Source organism: Patiria miniata, unplaced genomic scaffold (genome assembly GCF_015706575.1).
Source record: "Patiria miniata isolate m_02_andy unplaced genomic scaffold, ASM1570657v1 HiC_scaffold_3, whole genome shotgun sequence".
Taxonomy (NCBI): domain Eukaryota; kingdom Metazoa; phylum Echinodermata; class Asteroidea; order Valvatida; family Asterinidae; genus Patiria; species Patiria miniata.
Genome location: NW_024037069.1, coordinates 16,495,576 through 16,518,774, shown reverse-complemented (window position 1 = coordinate 16,518,774; position 23,199 = coordinate 16,495,576). Strand labels below are relative to the sequence as shown.

The 23,199-nt window shown below is 39.0% G+C and overlaps 1 protein-coding gene across 1 annotated transcript; it reads right to left on the bottom strand.

Annotated features, from left to right (window-relative positions):
• Positions 1-1,142: 1,142 nt before the first annotated feature.
• On the bottom strand, positions 1,143-23,199 carry LOC119736511 (fibrillin-1-like; the record flags this gene model as incomplete). Its single annotated transcript, XM_038210527.1, has 22 exons — positions 1,143-2,345; positions 2,885-3,001; positions 3,289-3,394; positions 4,216-4,317; positions 4,863-4,958; positions 5,609-5,704; positions 6,231-6,326; positions 6,658-6,750; positions 7,205-7,330; positions 7,648-7,770; positions 8,292-8,417; positions 9,800-9,919; positions 10,724-10,846; positions 11,352-11,474; positions 11,915-12,040; positions 12,692-12,823; positions 13,506-13,640; positions 14,683-14,805; positions 16,031-16,150; positions 17,725-17,847; positions 20,788-21,142; positions 22,747-23,199. Coding segments are annotated over 22 exons (3,081 nt in total), but the record flags the coding sequence as incomplete, so codon positions are not given.

The window sequence follows — 23,199 nt, the reverse complement described above, 5'->3', positions numbered from 1 at the left end:
CATCTATATACAATCATGTAGCGTGTGTAGACTGCAAGTACATGCACTGGTACGTGATATGCAATACGGAAGCCTGGCCATGACCTCGCGGCTTTGTCATGACTTTGAAATTCAATCTAGACTGGGAACATGTTCCATGTTTCACAACAGACGTATTTTGTGACGTTTACGACGCGTCATACGGGGTCAGTAAAAAAATCCAGGAAACCCAAATGGCAGGACCAATTATTTCATGAAGTTCTGCATGTATAACACTTTAATACCAAATCTAGGATATGAAAGCCCAATTAGCGGCAACTTTAAGTACATGTACAAGATGTACTTATCAAGTTACGGACTTTTGAACACAAAACCCTGTTTTAAAGTTCTGTCCACGGATCACAAAAAGAGATGTTCTTTCAGCAAAACGAAAATAATTCACACAATAGGGAGGTATGTGAATTGTTTCACTTTGCTAAAAGAAAACTTACCGGTAAATTTTTTTTGGACTTACACTAACCTTTTTGTGATCCGTGGGAAAAGAGTGTGAAAATTTCGTGACATTTTTACAGTGACTGGCCAATAACATGTACTGTATCTATACAAAATGGAGCGAGCCGTTAATTGTAAAAAAAAAAAAATCTAATTCGGTCACTTTCTTTTTTAGTCACCTCCTTTTTTTTTTTACTCACCTAGCTGTATAAGTAGTAGTACAACTAACGAACGAATGAATTGCGACTGTGACGCGTCCAAGCCGCGATCCACTTAATAACATTATTTATCCGCGCAATGTTCAATTAAGCGTCAACCCTCGAACCTCATTTGTTATAAATTGCTTCTTTTAAAATACAAACAGATCGTGGCTTTTGAAATAGATATACTGTAGCGGAACAGCTGGGCTCGGCAATAGCTTTAGCGCTAGACTCGCAATACGTGGGCCTTCTGTCCAATGCACAGCACGCGAGTTGTGTAGCTGATTTATATAGCATTAACGCGTGTGTGTGCATCTTACCACACGAGGTTTTCGAGATGCAAATATGTACCAAAATAGCAATGTAAATGTCACCTCTTTGTCCAGAGCCGCCTTCGTCCTCTGCGCCGGCAATGGCCCCTAATATATTAAGTAATGCACTGGTAAAAGATATAAAATCAAAAACAAAAGGTATCTTCATCGTTCTCATGTGCAATGTACATTTATTCACTGGATTGATGGCAATTTTCGTCACCGTTTCGTAGAAGTTAATGAAGATTATACATATTAACATTAAAAGTAGTTCATAAAATAATGATAAAACCGTTCAGGCGATTTGTTAAAATAACGAAGGCAAAAGCCATGATCGGATATGCAATTTCTGCAGTAACACTAGTAGTTTTGTGGATTTTGAAGTACTTAATCCTTTTTTTCAACAATTCTATATGTCTAAACCACCCCCTCCCAAACTGCTCTCCCCTTACATAAAAAAAAAACCACGATAAAATGACAGAGACGGAACACAGTTTTGGGAATAAAACTTTGGTTGCTTCACTTCTCACTGTTTTAGCTTTCGAATAAAACAAATTCAAGAACTATCATACGTACTGAACCGGCCTCCTAACTACATTGTATACCATTTAAATCTCAAAGTGTACAGATTCATTCTCATTTTCAAGGGCAAGGTCAAAGAAATTCATTCAACATTACTGGACCTAGCCCAAATTCTGATGGGAGGCGGGTGGCTCTGGACAACGACACACACACATTGAGGATAGCCTGACTGTATGATCATGGAGCTATAAAATAAAGGCTCCATGATATGATCAAGAACAAACCATGCACTGCCGCCGTATGTGCGAACATAATCGTTAACCGATTGAGAAGCCATTATCTAAGTGGGGTGCTCATGAATTCGAACCCGGGAATCCCGGGTTGCCGAAAGCCACATTAGACTGGGCTCGGTCCAGTAATGATTGATATAATTTGAGGTGGGGCTAAATTAAAGACATGAAACCTCGCCTCTGTTAGTCCTTTGACGAAATTTCATATTAGAATATCCATATCAAGGGTCTCAGTGTTTTCTGTAGGATTAAAGGATTAAAAAAAGACTATTGGTCATCAATGTCCTAGCACCGGGAGCCTCGTCTTCGATCTTAACTAGAAAGTCATCTATAGAACACAAGCAAAATCTGAGATCCCAAATTTCCAGGCTGTTAGTTTTACAAAATATAATTTGTATGCATTGGTTACAGGTTAAACTATGAAACCGTTGACCCTTTATCGATGTCAAGCCGGCCAAGCAACGACGCGAGACCTCGCGTTGGCTCACTTTGAGCACGCCACACGGTAGCCAGTAAGGTACTGGGTGACATACACATACCTCTGCACATACCTATACAAAAACAAAAACAAAGAAAGAAGACTAAAACTTAAGCTAGTTGTTTTAAAATGGGACAAGTTTAAAATCCAAATTGAATCATGTTTTCCTAGATAGAGGTACATAGTTCTATGACTCAGCGTAAACGTTTTTACCAATTTCATCTTATGTTATCACAGCTGCAATAAGAGACTGTGAGACGTATGATGGCAGCAAACATGCATTTCCTTTTCTATTCCTTACGTCATTTTGAACATGCGCACATTAGCTTAACTATGACGTAAACAATTGAAAAGGACCAGTGTATTTTGCAGCCACCAAGCGTCTCTCTTGGTCTCCCCTTCATCTTTTTTTCTTAGACCGAAAGTATTCCACAAAATAAAGATCGCATTCCTGGGAACAGAAAACAGATATCCCAGATATCAAAGAATGTACCTTTTTTTTGGTGATTGGTGATTGTATATTACGTGCTTAATCCAGTAAGCACTCTTTATTATTGAAAGCGACTTTACTTGATTGCAGAGAAAAATAATCAACGGTGGAGCGAAACTCACTCTAGCGTGGTGCAGGTTCTCCAGCCGAATAGGCCGCAGGGCTTGGTGACTTCCTCCTGGACGCGTTTCCTGACTCCCCGTACCATGGACTCTATGTAAGTCTCCAATGGACAGGTCCTGAGGACGAAACGCATGAGGTGAATGTTTAAAATTACATTCGGCATTAAAATGAAATATTCGAGAAATGAATTCTTTGAAGTCTGATATCACGGCGTATACTTTGCAGTGTCACCCATAATCTGTCAGTGAAATCCACCCATACCCTCGGGGCATCTGCCCCTACAGGTACTTTGCTACTTTAAATATTTATACCTCTCACTTGCAAGTTATCTGGCATTGCAATATCCTGGCATCTGTCATTAGGATACTTTGCTACATGTATTATATTTATATATGTCTCTCACCTTTTCTCACAATGTAATCCGCCCGTACCCTCGGGGCATCTGCATACGTTGCCAGGGAAACAGATTCCACCCTGCTGACATGTTGGACGACACTTGGTCTGCCTAACTGCCAAAAAAAAAGAAAAAAAGTACCGAAGTCGGGAGTGAATATTGTAACCCATCTTTCCAAAATAATACCAAAATGGCAAATGTTAAAATTGAAAAAGAGTTCATTAGATTAGATGTAGACTTTACTCATTGAGAATAGTTTACTCATTGAAAAAATACATGGTGTGGATTTGATAACGTCTACTGCAATTAAACAAGACTTTGTCGTTTATGGTGGCAATACGTCCATTTAAACTTTTAATTGTCCGAAATCACTGCTATAACTAAACAAGTACTTCAAAAATTTGCCTTATACGGTGTACCAAACGTGTTTTTAGTAACTTTTCGCTGAAAGCTATTGTTGAAAATAGTCGATATATAGTTAAACATGGACGTGCATATCATATTAAAATCATTCGAGTACTATCTAACATGATACCATAACACTATCGCAGAACATTTTAAGCTAGTTAATAATGACACAAAAACGAGAAATAGGCCTACGTTTACTGTTGTCCCCATTCCCCTTAAATCAACTGGCTTTTATCCCGGTGTTACGATAGAAACTGAAACGGTGGAATCCTATTTTTCTTCAACTTTTAAAAATAAACTGACCGAAAGTCAAGGGGCCAGTTTCATGGAACTGTATGCAGAGATTTTTAGCTAAGCGTAGAAAATATTTGCTCAGCATAAACATGGTTACCAGTTAAGTGCAGTGCAATGTATATTACACGTGACTGCATGGTTCTCAACTTATTTTTGACTTGCCACAAAGATTTGCTAAGCAATCTGCATAGCAGATCCATTAAATTGGGTTCTGGATTGTGTTTTTAAGCTCACGTGTTTGGCAGCGGGCGCCGTCGTAGTTCAGCAGGCATTTGCATTTGTTGTTGCCCACGCACCGACCGCCATTCAGGCACGGCAGGCTACACCTCTTGAGTTCTGAGGGGAGGAACCAAAATAAAAGCGGGGTAGTTAGCAACAATCTAACAAACTTCGAACGAAGCCAACAAAACGCATAAGGAATATTGATATGATTTTTATGAGTCCACTTTTTTCTGAAGAATTTATGAAAAGACTTTGGCTTTGACGGTCATGTTTTGAAGGTGATGCTTTTGTGCCAAGGTATATGCATAAAAATAGAAAGCAATATATATTTTTTTTAAAACATAGATCAAGAAATAACATTCAACCTCTGCTTGCAACAACTTTTGCCAAACATTGCATCTTTGGCACGTTCAGTATTTAATGTGGAACCATCACATTTAGTTTTAACAGTTTCTGCAGTATTTCGCTATTTTTAATAATTGCTAGTGTTCTTTTAAACATAATTTGGATTTTTGTTTTAATTTATTGACCTTGTTGGGCAATGATAGCTATCCATAGCTTGTCAACCATCGCAGCCAAAAACCCCCGAATGTATCGCACTGAAAACCAATGGCGATTATAAAATCACACCCTAAGCAAAGCGGAGTGATATAACTTACCGATTTGACAGCGGGCTCCGCGGTAATTCGGCGGGCAGATACAGTAATTGACATCGACGCAGGAGCCTCCGTTCAAACATTCAGGCTCGCAGGATGCTGGGGGAATTAGTGGGAGGAAAAGTAGTGCACGAATGACGTCATGATCGCTTGCATATAACAAAGCCGATCAATACTTTATTAAAATTACCTACATTGCTAGTACGTTCAATTTTCTCCCTTTAAAAAAACCCCAAACTGCTTTACTTCTGAAAATGAAGTATAAGGGTAAGGTTAAGCCTATTTGTAATCCAGGATTTCTAGGATTGCCATATGATTATATTTGGATACGCCGAGTTGTTTCAAAACGCCGTGTAAGTATATAAGTAATTCTGGAGGCTAGTTTTAACCAACGGAAAACCTGAGATAAAGTCAAGTCTGTCCTAAGTTAATTACACGACGAATTACAGGTGAGATGTACTCGTAACAGTTACGAAGAAATGCATTTGTCACTATTAATTCAGTTTAAGAGATTTTACTTTACTTATGAGTGGATGTCTAGTGATTGACTTTTGAGGATCAAACAATGCCGTACAACTGTACGGCATACGTTTTATATATCCCTACAGAAATAGCACCAGAGATGTATAAAATATGTAGAATAGATTTTTAAAATATGTTTACTATTGCAACTTAGGGTGGCTTCTGATTTTTGGGAAACTGAGTTTTTTTTTTTTTTTTTATCTTTTAGTAAACGACACCGTACTCACGCGTTTGGCACTGGTCACCCACGTAATTAGATGGACATTGGCACTCGTTAGGACCGATGCAGTTCCCTCCGTTCTGGCATGGCAACTCACAGTTGGCTACAAAATTATAAAAAATTAAGTCCCAAGGACCTTAATTGTTATAAAGGTGTTCGACTGTAATGCGTTATGCAGGGTTAATAATGAAGACGTGAAGACGCTCGTTGACCAATGCATCTTGAAGCAAACAATCTGCCATCTTGGCTCCCCCAAACATCACGTTCTGCGGTTATTAATACTTTAATACTTAATTCAGGCAGATACATCTCAGAAACAAAACAGTATTAAAAGTACAGTATAAGAACCGAATAATATACAAATCATAAATTAGAATAAGACAGAATAAAAGGATCAAAAAAGAGCAGAACAAGCCAAGGACAGTGCAGGGATGGACATGAGATGAAAAATATGCATCAACACTGTCGCCGAAGGGGCTTGCCACTTCAACGTCTTACCACTCGACCACCGAGCTAACGGGATCGGTTGGCTGGTTAACTACATGTACTCGTTTGGTCGTACTCGTACACCCAAAATGGCGGACGGCTGCTTACATTAATGCGTGGGCATTGTCAGCCATGGGACTTACCTTTCTGGCAGCCTATGCCGCTGTAGCCCGGAGCACACATACAGCGGTTCCATCGCATGCAGGTTCCGCCGTGTGAGCATGGAGGATTACAGGTTGCTGAATATGAACAATAATATATTGTTACATTCATAAAAATTAACGGCTTTTCTTAGAGTGTATGGTCAAAATTAACTTCGTTGCGAGGAAAAAAAATGAATCACGTTGGAAACAATGTTTTTTAATCTTCATCGGTATTTCACATTTTGAAAGAGAGTGTGTAAGACGTTTTTGTTGACATTATATTTAACGACGTTTTGTTTGGACGGCACTAGTGTCAATCTTCTTACATTTCTTGTTGTAATGACTGCAGTGTAACAAGTTGCTAGCCACTGCCTGGATGAAATGATATAGCTGTTACAGTGTAGTAAATGACGGAACAGGTACTTACGCGTGCAGGTTTCCCCTCCGTATCCAGCGGGGCACACACAGCGGTTGGGCCCGGCGCAGATGCCATAGTTACGGCATGCCGGTTCGCACGTGGCTGTTGAGGAAGTTACACAAAAAATGAAAAACATTCTTACTATATATCAGAAAAAAATCTTTAATTTTTTTTTCATATTTTGATGCTATTTTTCATATGAATGAAATGACAAGCGTCCCACTTTACAATGCCAAATTTTTTTTACCACACAATGAACATGTATTACATTATAGAATACAGAAAGTAACCACTAATAAAACCGTTTATAACTGCAGTAGGTAAAATAAGATTATAGGGCTATATTGGGGGAATATTTTATGAGGAAGATACATGTATTCATTTTGCGGATATGACAAATTGTAAGTCTTATCAGGCCTTTTTTGTGGCCAGTTCAAGTTTACACAAAATGCAAAGAAATCATACGAATAAAAATGCTCTCTATCATTTCTAGATCTAAAAGACTACAAATCGACAAATTAAAGCACTAAATTTAAAAAAAAATCCTTGTTCTTACCTTCGCACCTGTAGCTGTTCTGCGGGCTAACCTGGTACCCTTCACGACACTCGCACTGGTAACCGCCATCGAGATTCCTACACAGCTGCTCGCAGCCACCATTCGCATCGCTACACTCGTTCATGTCTGCAATATCAAAACATTCATGAATTAGAACAAAAGTAAAAAAAAAAAACCTGAAAATGAAGTAAAGAAGTACAAAAACAACGAAAGGGTATGCTTGGATTTTCACTAATCGAACTGCGCAAGCGAAAATATGATATTTATAACGGAAAATTAGCGTTTTACTTTCAAAACTTTGGTGACAACCCATAGGTGGCATGTATAATATGCTGGAAATACTATCAATGTACATGACGTAATACTTTTTTATACAGATTAATGAAAATATACGACTTCTAAGTCGAGCTATACCAAGTTTAAGCCCGTTAAGGCCAACATACCGACACAGTCTCGACCGTTCTCATGTAGCACAAAGCCGACCGTGCAGTCGCACACGATGCCCCGCTGGTCCAGCCGACACAACTGGGCACACGCACCGTTCTTTTCCTCACAAGATGCAATATCTATGAAAAAAGAGATGAAATCTTGGCATTAAAGAGACACATTCGCCGGTGAACGTCAAGTTCTTATTGGAAAAGTTTCACTGTTAAATAAACAGGGTTATTTTGAGTAAATCTTATTTTCCTGTCTCTCATAAAATTTGAAAGGCCTCATCTCGTTTTCTGTTCCTTTGATAGTTCCGTGTCGGAAAACTTTCCCGCAAATTCATTGTTCTTGTTGTAGTGCGACTATATTACGCCCTGAAAAGTATCATGCAATTGTTACTCAACGTTGGGCAAAATATCAAATAGCTATCGTTTTTGGTAGAAAAGTTGAAGAAAAAATATATTTCAATTAGTAACCAACAATTAAGGTGATTCCATGCCAATTATTAGGTAGGATAATATTGCCCACTTTTTCCTTCCACAATTTTAAAAATGTAATATTTTTTTCAGACAGCAATATGAAGGTTTCAAGCTGAATTATTCCGATATTAATTAAGCATAATTTATTTAGTACAAGAAATAATCAAAATGTAGCTGACCTCGGCAGTGCGTGGTGCTATTAGTAGCGAAGTATCTTGTGGGTCCACATTGGCAGTAATAGGACCCCTGGGTGTTAACGCACAACTCCTCGCAACCGCCATTACTCAGTTTACATTCATCCATGTCTGCACGAAGGGAAAAGTGTAATAGAGGAAAAAAAGAAACTAAATCCAATTCAAATTGTGCTACCAAGATGGCACTCATTTAAATATGTGACCTTTCTAACCTCTAAATTCCAAAGAGTGAAAATTCACTCCATTCGAGTGAAGATTCACTCCCACAGTCGGAAACTAAGGGACTAGACGTTTTAGAGTGAAATTTCTTCAATCGTAAAGATCGAGTTTTCACTCGAGCTTCGACTGAAGTGGTTCTTCGAAAATAAGAGTGATTTTCACTGTAAAACGTCTAGTCCCTAATTTCACTCTTAGGAATTAAAAGAGTAACCTGATCTTTGAACATATTTCGTTTTTGCGAAAGTTTTCATCGGCGGATAAAATGTATAAGGCGGGATTGGAAGCTATACATGTGTCACATCAATTTTTGCTTGACAGACTCTTTTTTTTCTAAGAACACTTTGGTTCGAGTATGCTCTTCTTGTTAAGTTATGTTAAAAAAATGCAGCCCCTGAATACCCAATTGTACAATTTCCCATTGTATGCGTGTCTTTGTTTTCCCCTGACATTTGTCTGTACCGTATATTAAGCTTGGTCTTAATAAAGTGAATGCCGTCATGCTTTTTCCTTTAAGGTGCAATAGTATACAAATAATGAATGTTTATGAGTGCAATGGTGAGAATATTTTCATGAGTTGAAAGATTCAATGTTCGCCTCGTTGAATGGAGCATTCAATCTTTCAACGAATGAAAATATTCTCACCATTGCACGAATGCAAAACATTCATTATTTGTTTGATATAACATCCAAGTAGATCTTTGTCATTCTATTGGAGGATAAAACTTTAAGAACAAACAAAACTCACAAATTGTATCATATCCACCACTTTTTTCCAGCTTGTTCAAGGCTAACAAAGGTTTGAAATTAACATTGTAAGTTCTTAAAACAATGCAAAAAACTAATCAGGGCAACTGCATAATTTATCCACTTCAAAGGCAAGTTCTGTACTGCTAAAACGCATGATATGGTCTAAATAGCGCGTCTTAGCGTGCGCGCGTCGTGTAGGCCTAATATAGATCAAAAGGGATGGGACTAAAATGCACGGTGAATGGAACCAAACATGTACGGTTATGCCGTAGGCCGTGCAACGGTTTGATAAATGAATGCCGCGTGACCTACAACCCTCCAATCAAATGACAAGGATTTACTTGGGTGTTATAAAATCTGTTTTATGTCTCCGAATACATTTGCCAATGAAGTTGGTATTACAATATACTAATGGCAATGATACACGAAGGCAATGAAGTTGATATTACCATGGATATAGGAAAAGTTACCGACCAACCACAATTCAATGTTCAAAATATTAGGTAGTCAGCAAATGAACGACCTACCAACGCAAGTGACGTCATCGTTATGCAACTGGTATCCGGCATCACAGTAACACTGGAAGGAGCCGATCGTGTTCTCGCAATGCTGCATGCACATGTGGTCTTCCAAACACTCGTCAATATCTGAAGATAAACCAGAAACGAGGTCAACAACTTCAACCTTCAGTTTCATTTTGGAATTCTGAATACCTTTTCAAGTTATTCGAAAATCATATTACTATTCCAATAAAAGATCCTGGTGAGAAATGTTCGGGATGTTACGAATGAAGCAAATTTACAACTTTATCATTTAAACTTCGAAATTCGCTTACGAAAATATACCGGGACTACAGGGTGATTAAAAAAAACGAAACCAAAATGACGTGACCATTGTTTTATAATTCCGTAACTTGAAAAGTACATGTGAGTGATTTGAATGATTCTTGAACTAAAAGAAAGCTTATGAATTGGCCTTTCATATCCTAGATTTTGAAAGTGCAACATGCAGAACTTCACTAAAACAATATTCCTGACATTTTGGTTTCGCTTATTATGACTCGCCCTGTATAACTCACATAAAAATTATTGGGCAATGTTATTACGCTGTATCTTTCTAATTAGATCATTGTCTTTTGTGACAGTTTTTCCGTATTTATTTATCAATCTATTCAATTCAATACTGCTTTCCAATGAGCCTCGATCGTTCTGGTTGATTTATCGATTAAATCGATTGACTGAAATTGATTCATCAATTCCACATTGTCTTTGCAATGGGCTTCGATCGTTCCAGTTGATTTATCGATTTATCGAAGCTTCGATCGTTCCGGTTGATTTATCGATTAAATCGATTGACTGAAATCGATTCATCAATTCCACATTGTCTTTGCAATGGGCTTCTATCGTTCCAGTTGGTTTATCGATTAAATCGATTGACTGAAATCGATTTACCTAAGCAGTCCAGGCCGTTGGGCGCCATGGTGTATCCGGCGCCGCACTCACACCTAAAGCTCCCTCTCGTGTTGAGGCATATCTGGGCGCAGCCTCCATTGCCAAGAACACATTCGTCGGCATCTTCAGATTAAATGAGAAACTCTCTTTTCTAAAAGTGCATTTCTTTAAACATTTCAAATTGTTCATGTTTTTTCCGGATAACTGAGGGCGCTGTTGCTGTGATATCATTTCAGGAAGACACCGTTCTCTTCAAATTGTGAACCCAGAAATCTGCTTATTGAAACACCGTTGTGAGAACTATTTACTCATTGGCTTACTGGCATTTAGTATGTACTGACACAACACAACACAACAAATCACCACAGAAAAGAAAATTTACGACAGAGAAATATCCAAATTCTTGCAACTGTTGGTGCTGAAATATCTGTAACATTGAGGTTTCTGCCTGGAATGACATCTAACTTTTTCTCATGAATATGGAAATTTGCATTAGCATAAAACCAAAAAGGCACCCCAAAACCTTGAAAATGGCTAAACGAAAATTGAAAAATAGGTTTAAATGGGACACAAAGGTAAAAAACAAAATTACATTGCATGGACCCTTTGAACGGAAAAATGTCAATACCGAAACAATTTCGCCCGTCGCCATGGTAACCAGTACGGCACTGGCAGAAGTAAGAGCCAATCAGATTGCCGCATCTAGCCAGCTCGTGGCAGTCAGCTATCTCCATCTCGCATTCGTCCACATCTGAAATAAAAAGCAAAAACGGGGACCTCGTATCAGAAGGACTAAGGAGTGTTTCAAAAAGATAACAAATGAGCGTTGAATATAAAAAAAGAATTTGTTGACTTTAATTATGACTGGCTGCAAAATAATTGTCGATTTGAAGTTGCTCTGTTTACGACACTTTAAATTAACAAGAAAATTGTGATATTAAAAGTCGTACATGTACATACATGTATAAGTTGAAAAACTATAAGCTCAACCACAAATAGTCCTATACTACTTTCTTTAGTGTGATAGGACTGACCGAAAAATCCTGTCCCAATGAAAAACGCATAATTAGGCCTATATGTCGATCAAGTTTCTTTTTCGGAAAAAAAACCCTTATATTTTCCAGTCAACATCGACAACAAATCTCCATTAATGACAATAACATTGTGGATTAACAGGTGCTTTTAACGGACCTTCACATGTAAAACCATCCCCGACAAACCCAGACGGGCACTGGCAGAAGTATGACCCACGAAGGTTCTGGCAGACGGACTCCTGAGGGCAAGGGCCCAACTCGCTGGCTTCGCACTCATTAATGTCTGGAAAAGAAAGAAAACAAATAGGCCTAAAAAGATCGAAGTGTTTAATTATGATGACATTTTGTATCGAGGAGATGTAAATGATAACATTGGTCTAAATACAGGGTGAGTAAAAAACACCCCAACGTCGGTACTATTGTTTTAGTGAAGTTTGCATGCAGCACTTTCAAAATCTAGGATATGAACGCCCAATTCATAAGCTTTCTTTTAGTAAAAGAATCATTCAAATCACTCATGTACTTTTAAAGTTACGGAATTATTAACACAACCACGGTTTTGCAGTTTCGTCCACGGATCACAAAAAAGTAACTTATTAATTATTTCAGCAAAACGAAAACAATTCACATACAGTCGACTCTCGTAAATACGAGGTCCGTGGGACTATAATGTGCACACTTCGGTTGGGACTGACGAAATATGCTAGTCTTAACCGAAATCTCGTCTAAACCGTGCTCGTTTTAACGAGAGTCGACTGTAATTTGAAAGGAATCACTCAGCATGAAATTAAAACCAACCGATTGATAGATAAGTAGACATATCAACATAAAGACGAAAACAATATTAAAAAAAACTAAGATTTTCTTTCTTTCGTGAAAATACGCTGAACAAAAACACGTTTTTTTTCTCAATAAATGCTGTTCAAATCGTCACCTTTGCAATTGTTTCCATCAGCGGAACGTTCGTAGCCCACGTCACAATCACATCTAAAGCTACCCTCTGTGTTGATGCAAGCAGCGCCCTCACCGTCACAGACACTATCAGACAAACTGCACTCGTCGATATCTGCCACAAAAACGAAGGAAAAAACACGATAATGTTGATAATTTTGAGGACTTAGACAAGTGATATTTTGACTGATAATTGGAACGATAAAACAGTCTGTACGACACAAATTATATTTTCAGGATACGCATAAATTGTGCTCCAACAGTTATTTCAAAACAACAGTTTCAAACAGTTGATATAAAAAGGTCAAATACATCATAACGAAAAACTGATATACCTACAATAACTTGTGACCCCCTTAAAACCAATAATCTCTTACAACGGAACATTATTCAGAAACCATGAAATTCATACACATGTGCCATGTGACCAGGAATCACGCAGCGACACATGACGGTGTTCTGGAGGTGGCAGTTTCAAATCCACCCAAGTCAACTTCATTGTTTCAGATGTTCCTTTTTTTAAATGCTTATTATATTTGGAATAATCATTAACAAAGAACAACATTTAAAAGAAAACCACTAGTCATAATTATATCTGTTATTTTTTCTGCAAATAATGAGTTTTTCTGCTTTTATTTTTACATTGGATCCCATAACAACGACTTTCCTACAATGACTTTCCTATGTGCCCTTCCGGGAAAATACATAATAACAGTTGAAACATTCCAAAGTCAGAAAAGACAAATTTCAGAAAAAAAACATGTACTTTGTGTAAAAGGATTGGGCGGGTCTTATACCTTGACAACCGAGTAGGGGGATTCGAGTGTAGCCGTCAACGCAACCACAGTCATAGGAACCAGGTGTGTTGATGCAGTTAGAATTGAGCCCGCATCGCGCCTGCCATAGCGCGGGAAACTCACACTCATTGACGTCTGCAAAGAAAGAAAACAACGGTACAGGGTGAGTAAAAAAACACAACGAAACCCTAATGTTCGGACCATTATTTTAGTGAAGTTCTGCATGTAGCCCTATCAAAATCTCGGCTATGAAAGCCCAATTCATAAGCTTTCTTTTCGTACAATAATCATTCAAATCACTCATGTACTTTTCAAGTTACGGAATTTTAAACACAACCAAAAAAGTTCAGTGTTCTTTCAGCAAAACGAAAAGAATTCACGTAGGGATGTGTGTGAATTGTTTTCGTTTTGTTGAAAGAACGCTCACCTTTTGTGTGATCCGTGGACAGAACCTTACAACGGTGGTTGTGTTTAAAATTCCGTAACTTGAAAAGTACATGAGTGATTTTGAATGATTATTTTACTAAAAGAAAGCTTATGAATTGGACTTACATATCCTAGATTTTGAAAGTGCTACATGCAGAACTTCAATAAAACAATAGTCCCGATATTTGGCTTTTTTTACTCACCCTGTACAACATTGTATAGTGTCAATGTCATAATTCATGTTTTTCTTTTGTTAAAGGTGCTCGTTCCAAATATGTCTTGTATGTTTTTCAACTGGTGTCGCGGATCTATAGGCCTATACAGCTCAAAAAACGGTGGCGCTTACTGGTTTAAATAATTGAAAGGCAGGCTATACTTGAAAATAATTTAAAACATTTACAACATTTTCGAAAACAATTCAATTTCAAAAATTTGGTCCTCGGGCCCCGACTCCCCTCCATCCATCATTTAAATCAACTCTTCCAATATACACTTTCAGAAAATAAATGTAAAACGAACTGGGGTGAAAATCTTAGCATGACCAACCGAACTCGGGAATTGGAACATCTGATCAAGTTCATATCTAAATTGGAAATTATAGCTAGGATGAAAAGGAAAACATTTCGGCATACCACGGTTGTATGTAAATAATCGCATTCATCACGCTTGTGCTCTATTCGCTTCAATTTATACAATTTGCATTTCTATGTATTTCAAATCCGGACCAAATTTTGTTGACAACGGCACTGACCTTCGCATACGCCCCCTCGTGTTGATATGAAGCCAGGGAAACAGAGACAGTCATACGACCCGGGCACGTTTCTACAGCCAGCATTGGCGCCGCACGGCCCCTCAATAAGACACTCGTTGATATCTTAAAAGAAAAGAAGAACAAATGACGCAATATTACATTCATCATTCTTGAAAAGGTCTAGGGCTATCAGTTCATCGATAATTTCAAGTGCAGGATTAATTGATATTTTGGAAATATTTGAAACATTGATTCGGTGCACTAAGAACTCCGTAATTAAAGCTTTAACACAAAATCGAGTTGTTAGATTAAAATGGCAGGAATTTTAGCAAGACCTATATTATATACATGTAGTGCAATTGTCCTGTTGCTGCAGTGTGTAATGTTTTTGTTTGGTTTCACAATAATTTTCAATGTCTTGCCTAGGATCTCATATTGTTTTGCTCATTTTTACTAGAATGCAGCAAAAAAAACCTTAGACGGCCTGAACAGCATGAAATGGTTAAAAATCTGATAACAAATTAAACACCACTCCACTTTAAGGGGAATCGATTCCCCGCAGTAACAATTTCAGTCCACCAAAGAACAGATTCGAGGTGCTTTAAAATAAAGTTTATGAAGTAAAATCATATTTCAAAAGAGGGATTTGATAGTAATCAAGTCATATTATAGCTCATCTGTGATATTTTGAGTTTCCCCCCCCCCATATGGAATAAATTTGAAATCGATTCCGAATGGGATTGCGACTCCCGAAAGGAATCGAAATCGATTCCAAAAATTCTGCAGTTGCCCAAGTCCACTGCATGCATGGGCGCTTTAGGAACACACTGCACACTTGGTGGCAGCAAATACACTGTTCCTTTTCAGTTGTTTACATCATGGGCGTCAATCGGTGGGGGACGGGGGGGGGGTGTGTCCCCCACACTTTAAAAATATATCATATCGTTTGTCCCCCCACTTTTTTCGTCCCCAAATACAAATTGTAGCCTACTTTAATGAGCCAATAACTCAGAATAGCCGATTCAATGACTCCAAACTCGAAAATGATGTTTAAAAGATGATCTTTTGCTCAAAGAAATTGGTTTTAGTGGTCAGAAATTGCCTCGGATCGCACCACAGAGCGTCTAGAATCCAAAATGTTTTCGGGGCCCCTAAATCCCCGAACCCCACGCCGTTAGGGCTTCGCGCTCGCATTAGTGCTCATCAAGGTATGTCCCCACTTTTGAGAAGCGATTGACACCCTTGGTTTACATCATGTTTAAGCTCATGTGCGCCTGTTCAGAAATGATGCAAACAATAGAAAAGGACGGGCGTGATTGTCATCAAGCGTCTCAACGGTCTCCCATACCTTCGCAGTAGCCGTCGTCCAACTCCAGATAGCCCTCCGAACAGAAGCAAAAGTAGGTGCCAATTATGTTGAAGCACTCCTGCGTGGAATCACATGGGTTGTCCAAGCACTCGTCTTTATCTATATCATCCCGGGGATATAAAGGGAAATATTCTGAATAGAAAAAATTGCTTACAACAGGTTTCCGAAACAGGTATATTCTGTTGAACGAATCTCAAAAACGGACCATATAATAGACATGTATATACAGGGTGGATAAAAAAAAACCCGAAACCGCGATAGTATTGCTAATTGGAGCAGACGAAGGGCACATGTGAATCAAAGGGAAATATCCTCTGTTAGGGTTGAATCTCCTCTTTAAAATGACACCCTGTTCATGTCATTACATCCACAGTTGACTGAGCAGTGACCAATTCTATGAAGGGTCTATTTAGAGAATTGCGCCACTTTTCAATTGTGGTTTTTGTTGTGTCAATTGTCACAGAGTGAAAGGCTATGGTTGCCAAGGCAGGTGGGGGAAAGAGATTTCACCATGAAAAGTGGCGCATGTCTCTAAATAGACCCTTTCATAAAATTGGTCACTGCTCAGTCAACCGTGAATGTAATGACACGATCAGGGTGTCATTTTAAAGAGGAGATTCGACCCTAACAGAGATATCTCCCTTTGATTCACACGTGCCCTTCTTCTGTTCCAAAAGCAATAGTATCACGGTTTCGGTGGGTTTTTTTTTATCCACCCTGTATATTTCCTAAAGTCAGTCAGGATGGAAGCAAGCGTAAACGGAATTCATACCAGTTCAGCATACAAACTGCAAACCCATGTGTTATAATTTCTTGACCAAGTTGTAATTTTGCAACTTCAATAGACCTTCGTTGTGTCTTCTTCGTTTAAATTTATCATTAACATTGAACGCGCAAAAATGTTTACTCAGGCCTATCCAAGGATCGAAAACCACTGCCCTCAAACTCCGCCTTAATAAGTCTACAGGGTGAGTAAAAAAAAACGAAACCCAAATATCGAGACAATTGTTTTAGTGAAGTTCTGCATGTAGCATTTTCAAAATCTAGGACATGAAAGCCCAATTCAAACGCTTTCCTTTAGTACAAGAATCATTCAAATCACTCAGGTACTTTTCAAGTTACGGAATTTTAAACACAACCACCGTTTTAAAGTTCTGTCCACAGATCACAATAAAGGTTTGCGTTCTTTCAGCAAAACGAAAACAATTCACACACATCCCTACGTGATTTGTTTTCGTTTTGCTGAAAAAAACACTGAACTTTTTTTGTGATCCGTGGACAGAACCTTAAAACGGCAGTTGTGTTTAAAGTTCCGTAACTTGAAAAGTACATGAGTGATTTGAATGATTCTTGTACTAAAAGAAAGCTTATGAATGGGGCTTTCCTTTCACATCCTAGATTTTGAAAGTGCTTCATGCAGAACTTCACTAAAACAATGGTCCCAACATTTGGGTTTCGTCTTTTTTACCCATCCTGTATTAACACACCTCACAGACGCCAGCTGAATACAATCGATCTACTGAAGACATCGAGACAGTGTCATTAAATTTCAATTTGTCGGCATGAATTAAGACTTTTCAGTTTGTTATTAAAATGTATAAAAGAGCCAAATAAGAGGGGAAAAATACATGCATTGCGAGTTGTTTGTTTTTAGAGTCGTGTGAACACATTACCTTCACATGTTTTGCCGTCTTCTCCAAGAATAAATCCCTCGAAACATTCACACTCGTAGCCTCCGTCCACGATGGGTAAACAGATATCGGAACAACCTCCATTGTCGAATAAACAGGGCTCCACTGAAAAAAACAACGAAAGAACAAAAATCCATGAACAATTGTATAGTATATCCAGCATACAGTTTTCTTGTGCGAGTTGTTTGAACATTAAACATATCGATTTTGTTTGCTATTTTTGCAAGTCAGATCTGATACTTGAAACGCAGCAAAAAGAAAAGGCTTTAACTTAAAAACTGAAAACAAATTATATGTATAGGCCTATACAGTTTCTGCTCTCTTTCTGCGTCACTGTGCTTTAAAAATCGGTTGGTTTTCGCAAGGCACCAACAACAAAAATCTAAGTATCAAAGTTTTGTGTGTGTTGTATGCACCTTAATTTGTAAGCACCAATCACCCGCAGGTCTACTGAGCCTTTACGTTTAGGCCCTTTAAAACTTTAGCGAACGTCTTCAATTCAGCTCCGCTCAGTAGCAGCGTGCGAAACACTGTATGCCTTCACATCGATTTTCCCCTGGCATATTCCAAAGTTGAAACGTGAATTTTTCTGAGCAATTAAAGTTCCGGTCCCCCTGTTTATGGGGGTAAACAAAATCCCCTTTTGATTTCCATGATAGAGCGCGCCTGCCACTTCTAAATAAGAATTTCTATCACTTTTCAAAAAGCATCGTATTTTAGCTAGGACAATCCATTAATTAAGAAACTGAGTTCAAATGCTTGAGCAATTTAGCCGTGTCCACTTATTCCCCGATCCCCATTTAGAAAAAAACCCACAACTTGACTTTCCCTTTCAGTTTCTTTGTATCATGCTTTTACAGACTCTGAACCATCAGTCGATGTACCACTAGACTCATCGACAGCCGTGCATAGGTCAACTCGCGTGAACTTGACCGACAAATTAACTCGTAATTTGGGGTTAAACGAAACCCCATATATCACGCTTCTTTTACAAGGTTGATAGCATTAACCTTGACAACGTGACGCAGATACATGTACATGTATAGGGTCTGTTCTTTAGTTGCCACAACAGTTGCACAGAATAGTGGTACATGTAGGTTCTATATCATATAGCAAGGAACGGGTATCGAAAACAAGGCTGTGACTTTGTATAACTCCGTAAAAGTTTGATTTAGGTCGGTAAACATTCATGTTTGCGTAACACTAAAGTTGTTTGTTTTTGCAGGCCTTTGTACAGTTTTAAAAATCGGTTTTATATGGCGCGCTCCAGTTTAGAAATTGAACACACACAGAACAAAATTAGGAGCGTCCCGCTCTTAATTCAAAAGTTGAAATTAATTAATCGATTACGTGCCATGGGCCGATTTTTTTCCGTGCGATGTCTCACTGGAAAGCTAATAACTAATGTAATGCAAGAAAAGTATCGACTCAATTTGGAAATCTATTTTTCAAGGTGCCACACCCAAAAAGCACGTATAGGCCCTACACGAACTTTAAGAGAAGAAGTTCCACCCAAAAAAACCCTTTAAGATAGTTAAATTGCTAAAAAGCCAAGTTCTACTGCTAAAAGCCAAGAAACCGTTTGTCGAAAGAACATGTGAGACAGTTTTTTTTCCAATTCTTTTTCTCCAAAAAAGTCGTTGTATTTCGGATGATAAAAACCAAACCCAAAACCGAAGTGTGACTGGGCATACCTTGCTCTATGGACTGGGTAAGATTAGAATCAAGGTCACACGTGTAAATCCATGCATGAAAAATGGTACATGCCCGCTAACGTGATTGACCGCCGTATAAGTATTAAAAGTACATCGAATCATTTGCTTTTTGTGCATTTTTCCTTTCGTTTTGCAGCAACAAAATTGCTCCAAATCGTAAGTATCTCAGTAGCTGCCATATACATTCTGAGAAAACAGGGGGAAAAAACATGGACAATTTTTGGACCTCATAAACTGAATTCCCGAATGCGCGCACCTTCAGTGCTTGTTTTCTTCCGAAAGATACCATTTCAGGCGGAAGCATTTCACGGTATTTGGTACCGGCCCCACGTCAAGGATTTTCTAGTTATTCCGGGTAACATAATAACCAATGCTCCACTTGTCACATCATTTGAAACACCATAGCTCCGTTATCTCTTACGCCCACTCAAAACCAAACGAGAGAAAAACACGCCTAAACGCCTTCGGCTTTTCTGTTGCACAACTGGTGTGATTTTTACATACTGCTGACATACCGAAGGTAAAACCGCAGGCCAGCGATCTTGCACATCGTGGATAGCCATTGTTATATAATCTTCTTAGTGGGAGATAATTCATCGCAATTAACACCTCTAAAAGAAACCGTGGACTGCATGACTTATCATTATGGAATGATCAGTGTATCAGTGTACGTATGAAGTATGGTTTGTAATTGTAAAAGCAACTTTGGCAATCTTTTCCTTTCAATCAGCGCACAACTTTAAAAACGCTTTTAGCACATAATTTTCACACCTAGTCTGGCCACGAAAACATGAAAGCTCCAAAGTTTAGTACACCCATTGCCAATATGCACCTGCCGGTAAAAAAAGTTTTACATCAACAATTACTAATTAGTCTTGTAGATAAAAGATAATTATCAAGCCGAGTTCGTGGGGTAGGATAAAGGAAATTGGGGTTAGGTTCCTGCTCAAGTTGCATGTCATTATACCAGACAGACTTCGCAGATGTTTATCCACGAGTGTTTATTCGGATTACACAACAATAATTCATACCTAAACAGTACAAACAAGTGGAAACAACAACCCACATTAACGTTGCAAAAGCCTCGAGAAAGGATCATAATTTATTTTACAACTGTTTAATTTTGTGTGTCTTTATCGAAAATTGTTAATTTTTCGCTAAAAATATCAGTTCTGTTTCCAGTGATGATACCCTAGTATACAAGGCCGTGGAGAAAGGTCAATCCTCCATGGTACATCTCAGGACTGATGATTGGTGTGTATTGTGTGGTTCGTCCATTGATCATTTGGAAAGTAAAGTGAAAAAAAGTCTGGGGCCAGACTTAACTCACCTGTTGTTTGCGGACCTGTAGTAGTTGTCTGACGAGTAGTTGTCTCAGCAGTGGTGGATGCTTGGGTTGTTGACAAGACCGTTCTGTTGACGGTGAAGTCATCGGTGGATAGAGTAGTTGAATTTGTGGATAAGTCTGCAGTCGTGGCGGCTGAAGTATTTGAATCCGTGGATACGTCCTCCACGATAGTGGATGGAACTGAACTCGTGGTCACATCAGCATAGCGAGTGGATGTTGTGGATATAGCCGTGAGCTCAGCCGCTTCGCCCGTGGTTCCCACTGCAGAGGCAGTTTGCAGAGTGGTTGTATCTTCTGTTGTGTTGGTTCTTGTGGCGAATGAATCCGTTGTAGCAACCTACGTTGGACAAAAAAATAAAAATATACAGCAACTAAATAAAAACAATTTAAATATCCCATAACATTGACATATTAAATGTGCAATAACTATTTACTTTTACAAGGCAAAAATTATTACAAAATGTTATTACAAAAATAAAGGCAGAGGGTATAAGGCCAAAAAAAAAAGTCTCCGGTTTCTGGTATGGAGCTTGTCCAAAAAGTGGTGCGGCGACGCGGCTTTTTTTTTTTTTTTACCTGACTTTTTTTTTTTTACCTGACTTTTTTTTTTTTTTACCTGACTTTTTTGCTTCAAATGTCGGCTGGTGACTGCAAATGGTGCCCGACTAAACTTAGTGCAAATATATGGGAGTCGAGACAGGCCACATAAAGCTTATTCTCGATCATAACCCCATCTTAAAACACGTTGAAATTGCGCAGCAGCAGAATTCCAGTCAAACCAGTGAGTTTGGCGGTTTTGAGGCATCATCTTTCATTGAAAAAAAAAACTTATTCATTTTGCCGACGCGCATGGCTACGGCGACGCGCGCGCATACCAGAAACCGGAGACTTTTTTTTTTGGCCTAATATAACTACTGAAAAGTGTATTAAAAAGGGGGGGGGGGACCTATGGTACAGACTCTCCCAAAAATATACACAACGGGGGGGGGGGGGGGGGGGGGGGGGGGAGATACAGCAGTTTTCCCGTTCTGGTCAGGCTGGTGGTGGTGGGGGACTGTGAGTGGAGTATCCAGCAATATTCCCTTTTTAAAGCATTCACTAAGCGCTAGTAGTAGTAATACCACTCCCGTTTGAAGAAAAATAACTTGGGCCACTTTTGTTTTCTGAAAAAAATTGCCCCCAACCCGTAAACCAAAAACCGGGATTCGCCGCTTGAAGGGGAGGGGCATGAAGGGGGGGGGGTGTAGTTCGTACGTGCTGGCCATTAAGCCTACAATTTACATCAAAACATTCACACAGGGCCTTCATGTATGTATAACGAATAACGAATATCTCACATAATTACGCACAATAAGGTAACCACATCTTTCTAATATAATGAAGCTAAATGCAGAAAAAAGTAGCCTATTAGGCCCCCCCCCCCAAAAAAAGTCTCCGGTTTCTGGTATGGAGCTTGTCCAAAAAGTGGTGCGGCGACGCGGCTTTTTTTTTTTTCCCTGACTTTTTTGCTTCAAATGTCGGCTGATGACTGCAAATGGTGCCCGACTAAACTTAGTGAAAATATATGGGAGTCCAGAGAGGCCACATAAAGCTTATTCTCGATCATAACCCCATCTAAAAAACGCTATAATTGTGCAGCAGCAGGATTCCAGTCAAACCAGTGAGTTTGGCGGTTTTGAGACATCATCTTTCATTGAAAAAAAAAACTTTTTCATTTTGCCGACGCGCATGGCTACGGCGACGCGCGCGCATACCAGAAACCGGAAACTTTTTTTTTTGGCCTTACAATATAAAACTTATTTGCAAACAAAATATTACTATATCCTTATTCCTTGCACTTATAGGCTATTATACCTCACAACCCCGCCATGAAAAAAAACCCAAAAAACTTTTAGTTACCGATGGTGGATGATCTTTAATAACAGAACAGAGGTAAGTTACCTTTGAGCCATCTTCAACTCCACCAGGTGAGTTAGTTGCCGTGCTGCTATTGCTGTCGCTGCCTATCGGCTCCTCGGTTCCAGTCTTCGATGAGTTGTCCTCCACCACTGCAGCTTGCCCTGCCTCATCGAAGTCCATAGTCTGACACTTCCCACTTCTCACTACGAGAACCACCAGTAACGAAACGAAGCAGACGACTCTAAACTCCATTTTTGTTACGATGGAGAAACCGTGAACCACAATGACCCAAGAAAACACGTCTCTTGCAAAATGGACGTCTGTACTTATACCACTCCTAGGTGAACTAGTAATCTTGTAGGCAAGGAACTTGCAATGCGGAGTAGAGCATGTGGTTAAGTAATCACTTGCTTGCGCACGACCACATCCAGGTAGGTATAACGTGTGAAATGTATTGGGTCGGCTGGCTGACACGGGGGGCCAAGTTTCGACTGT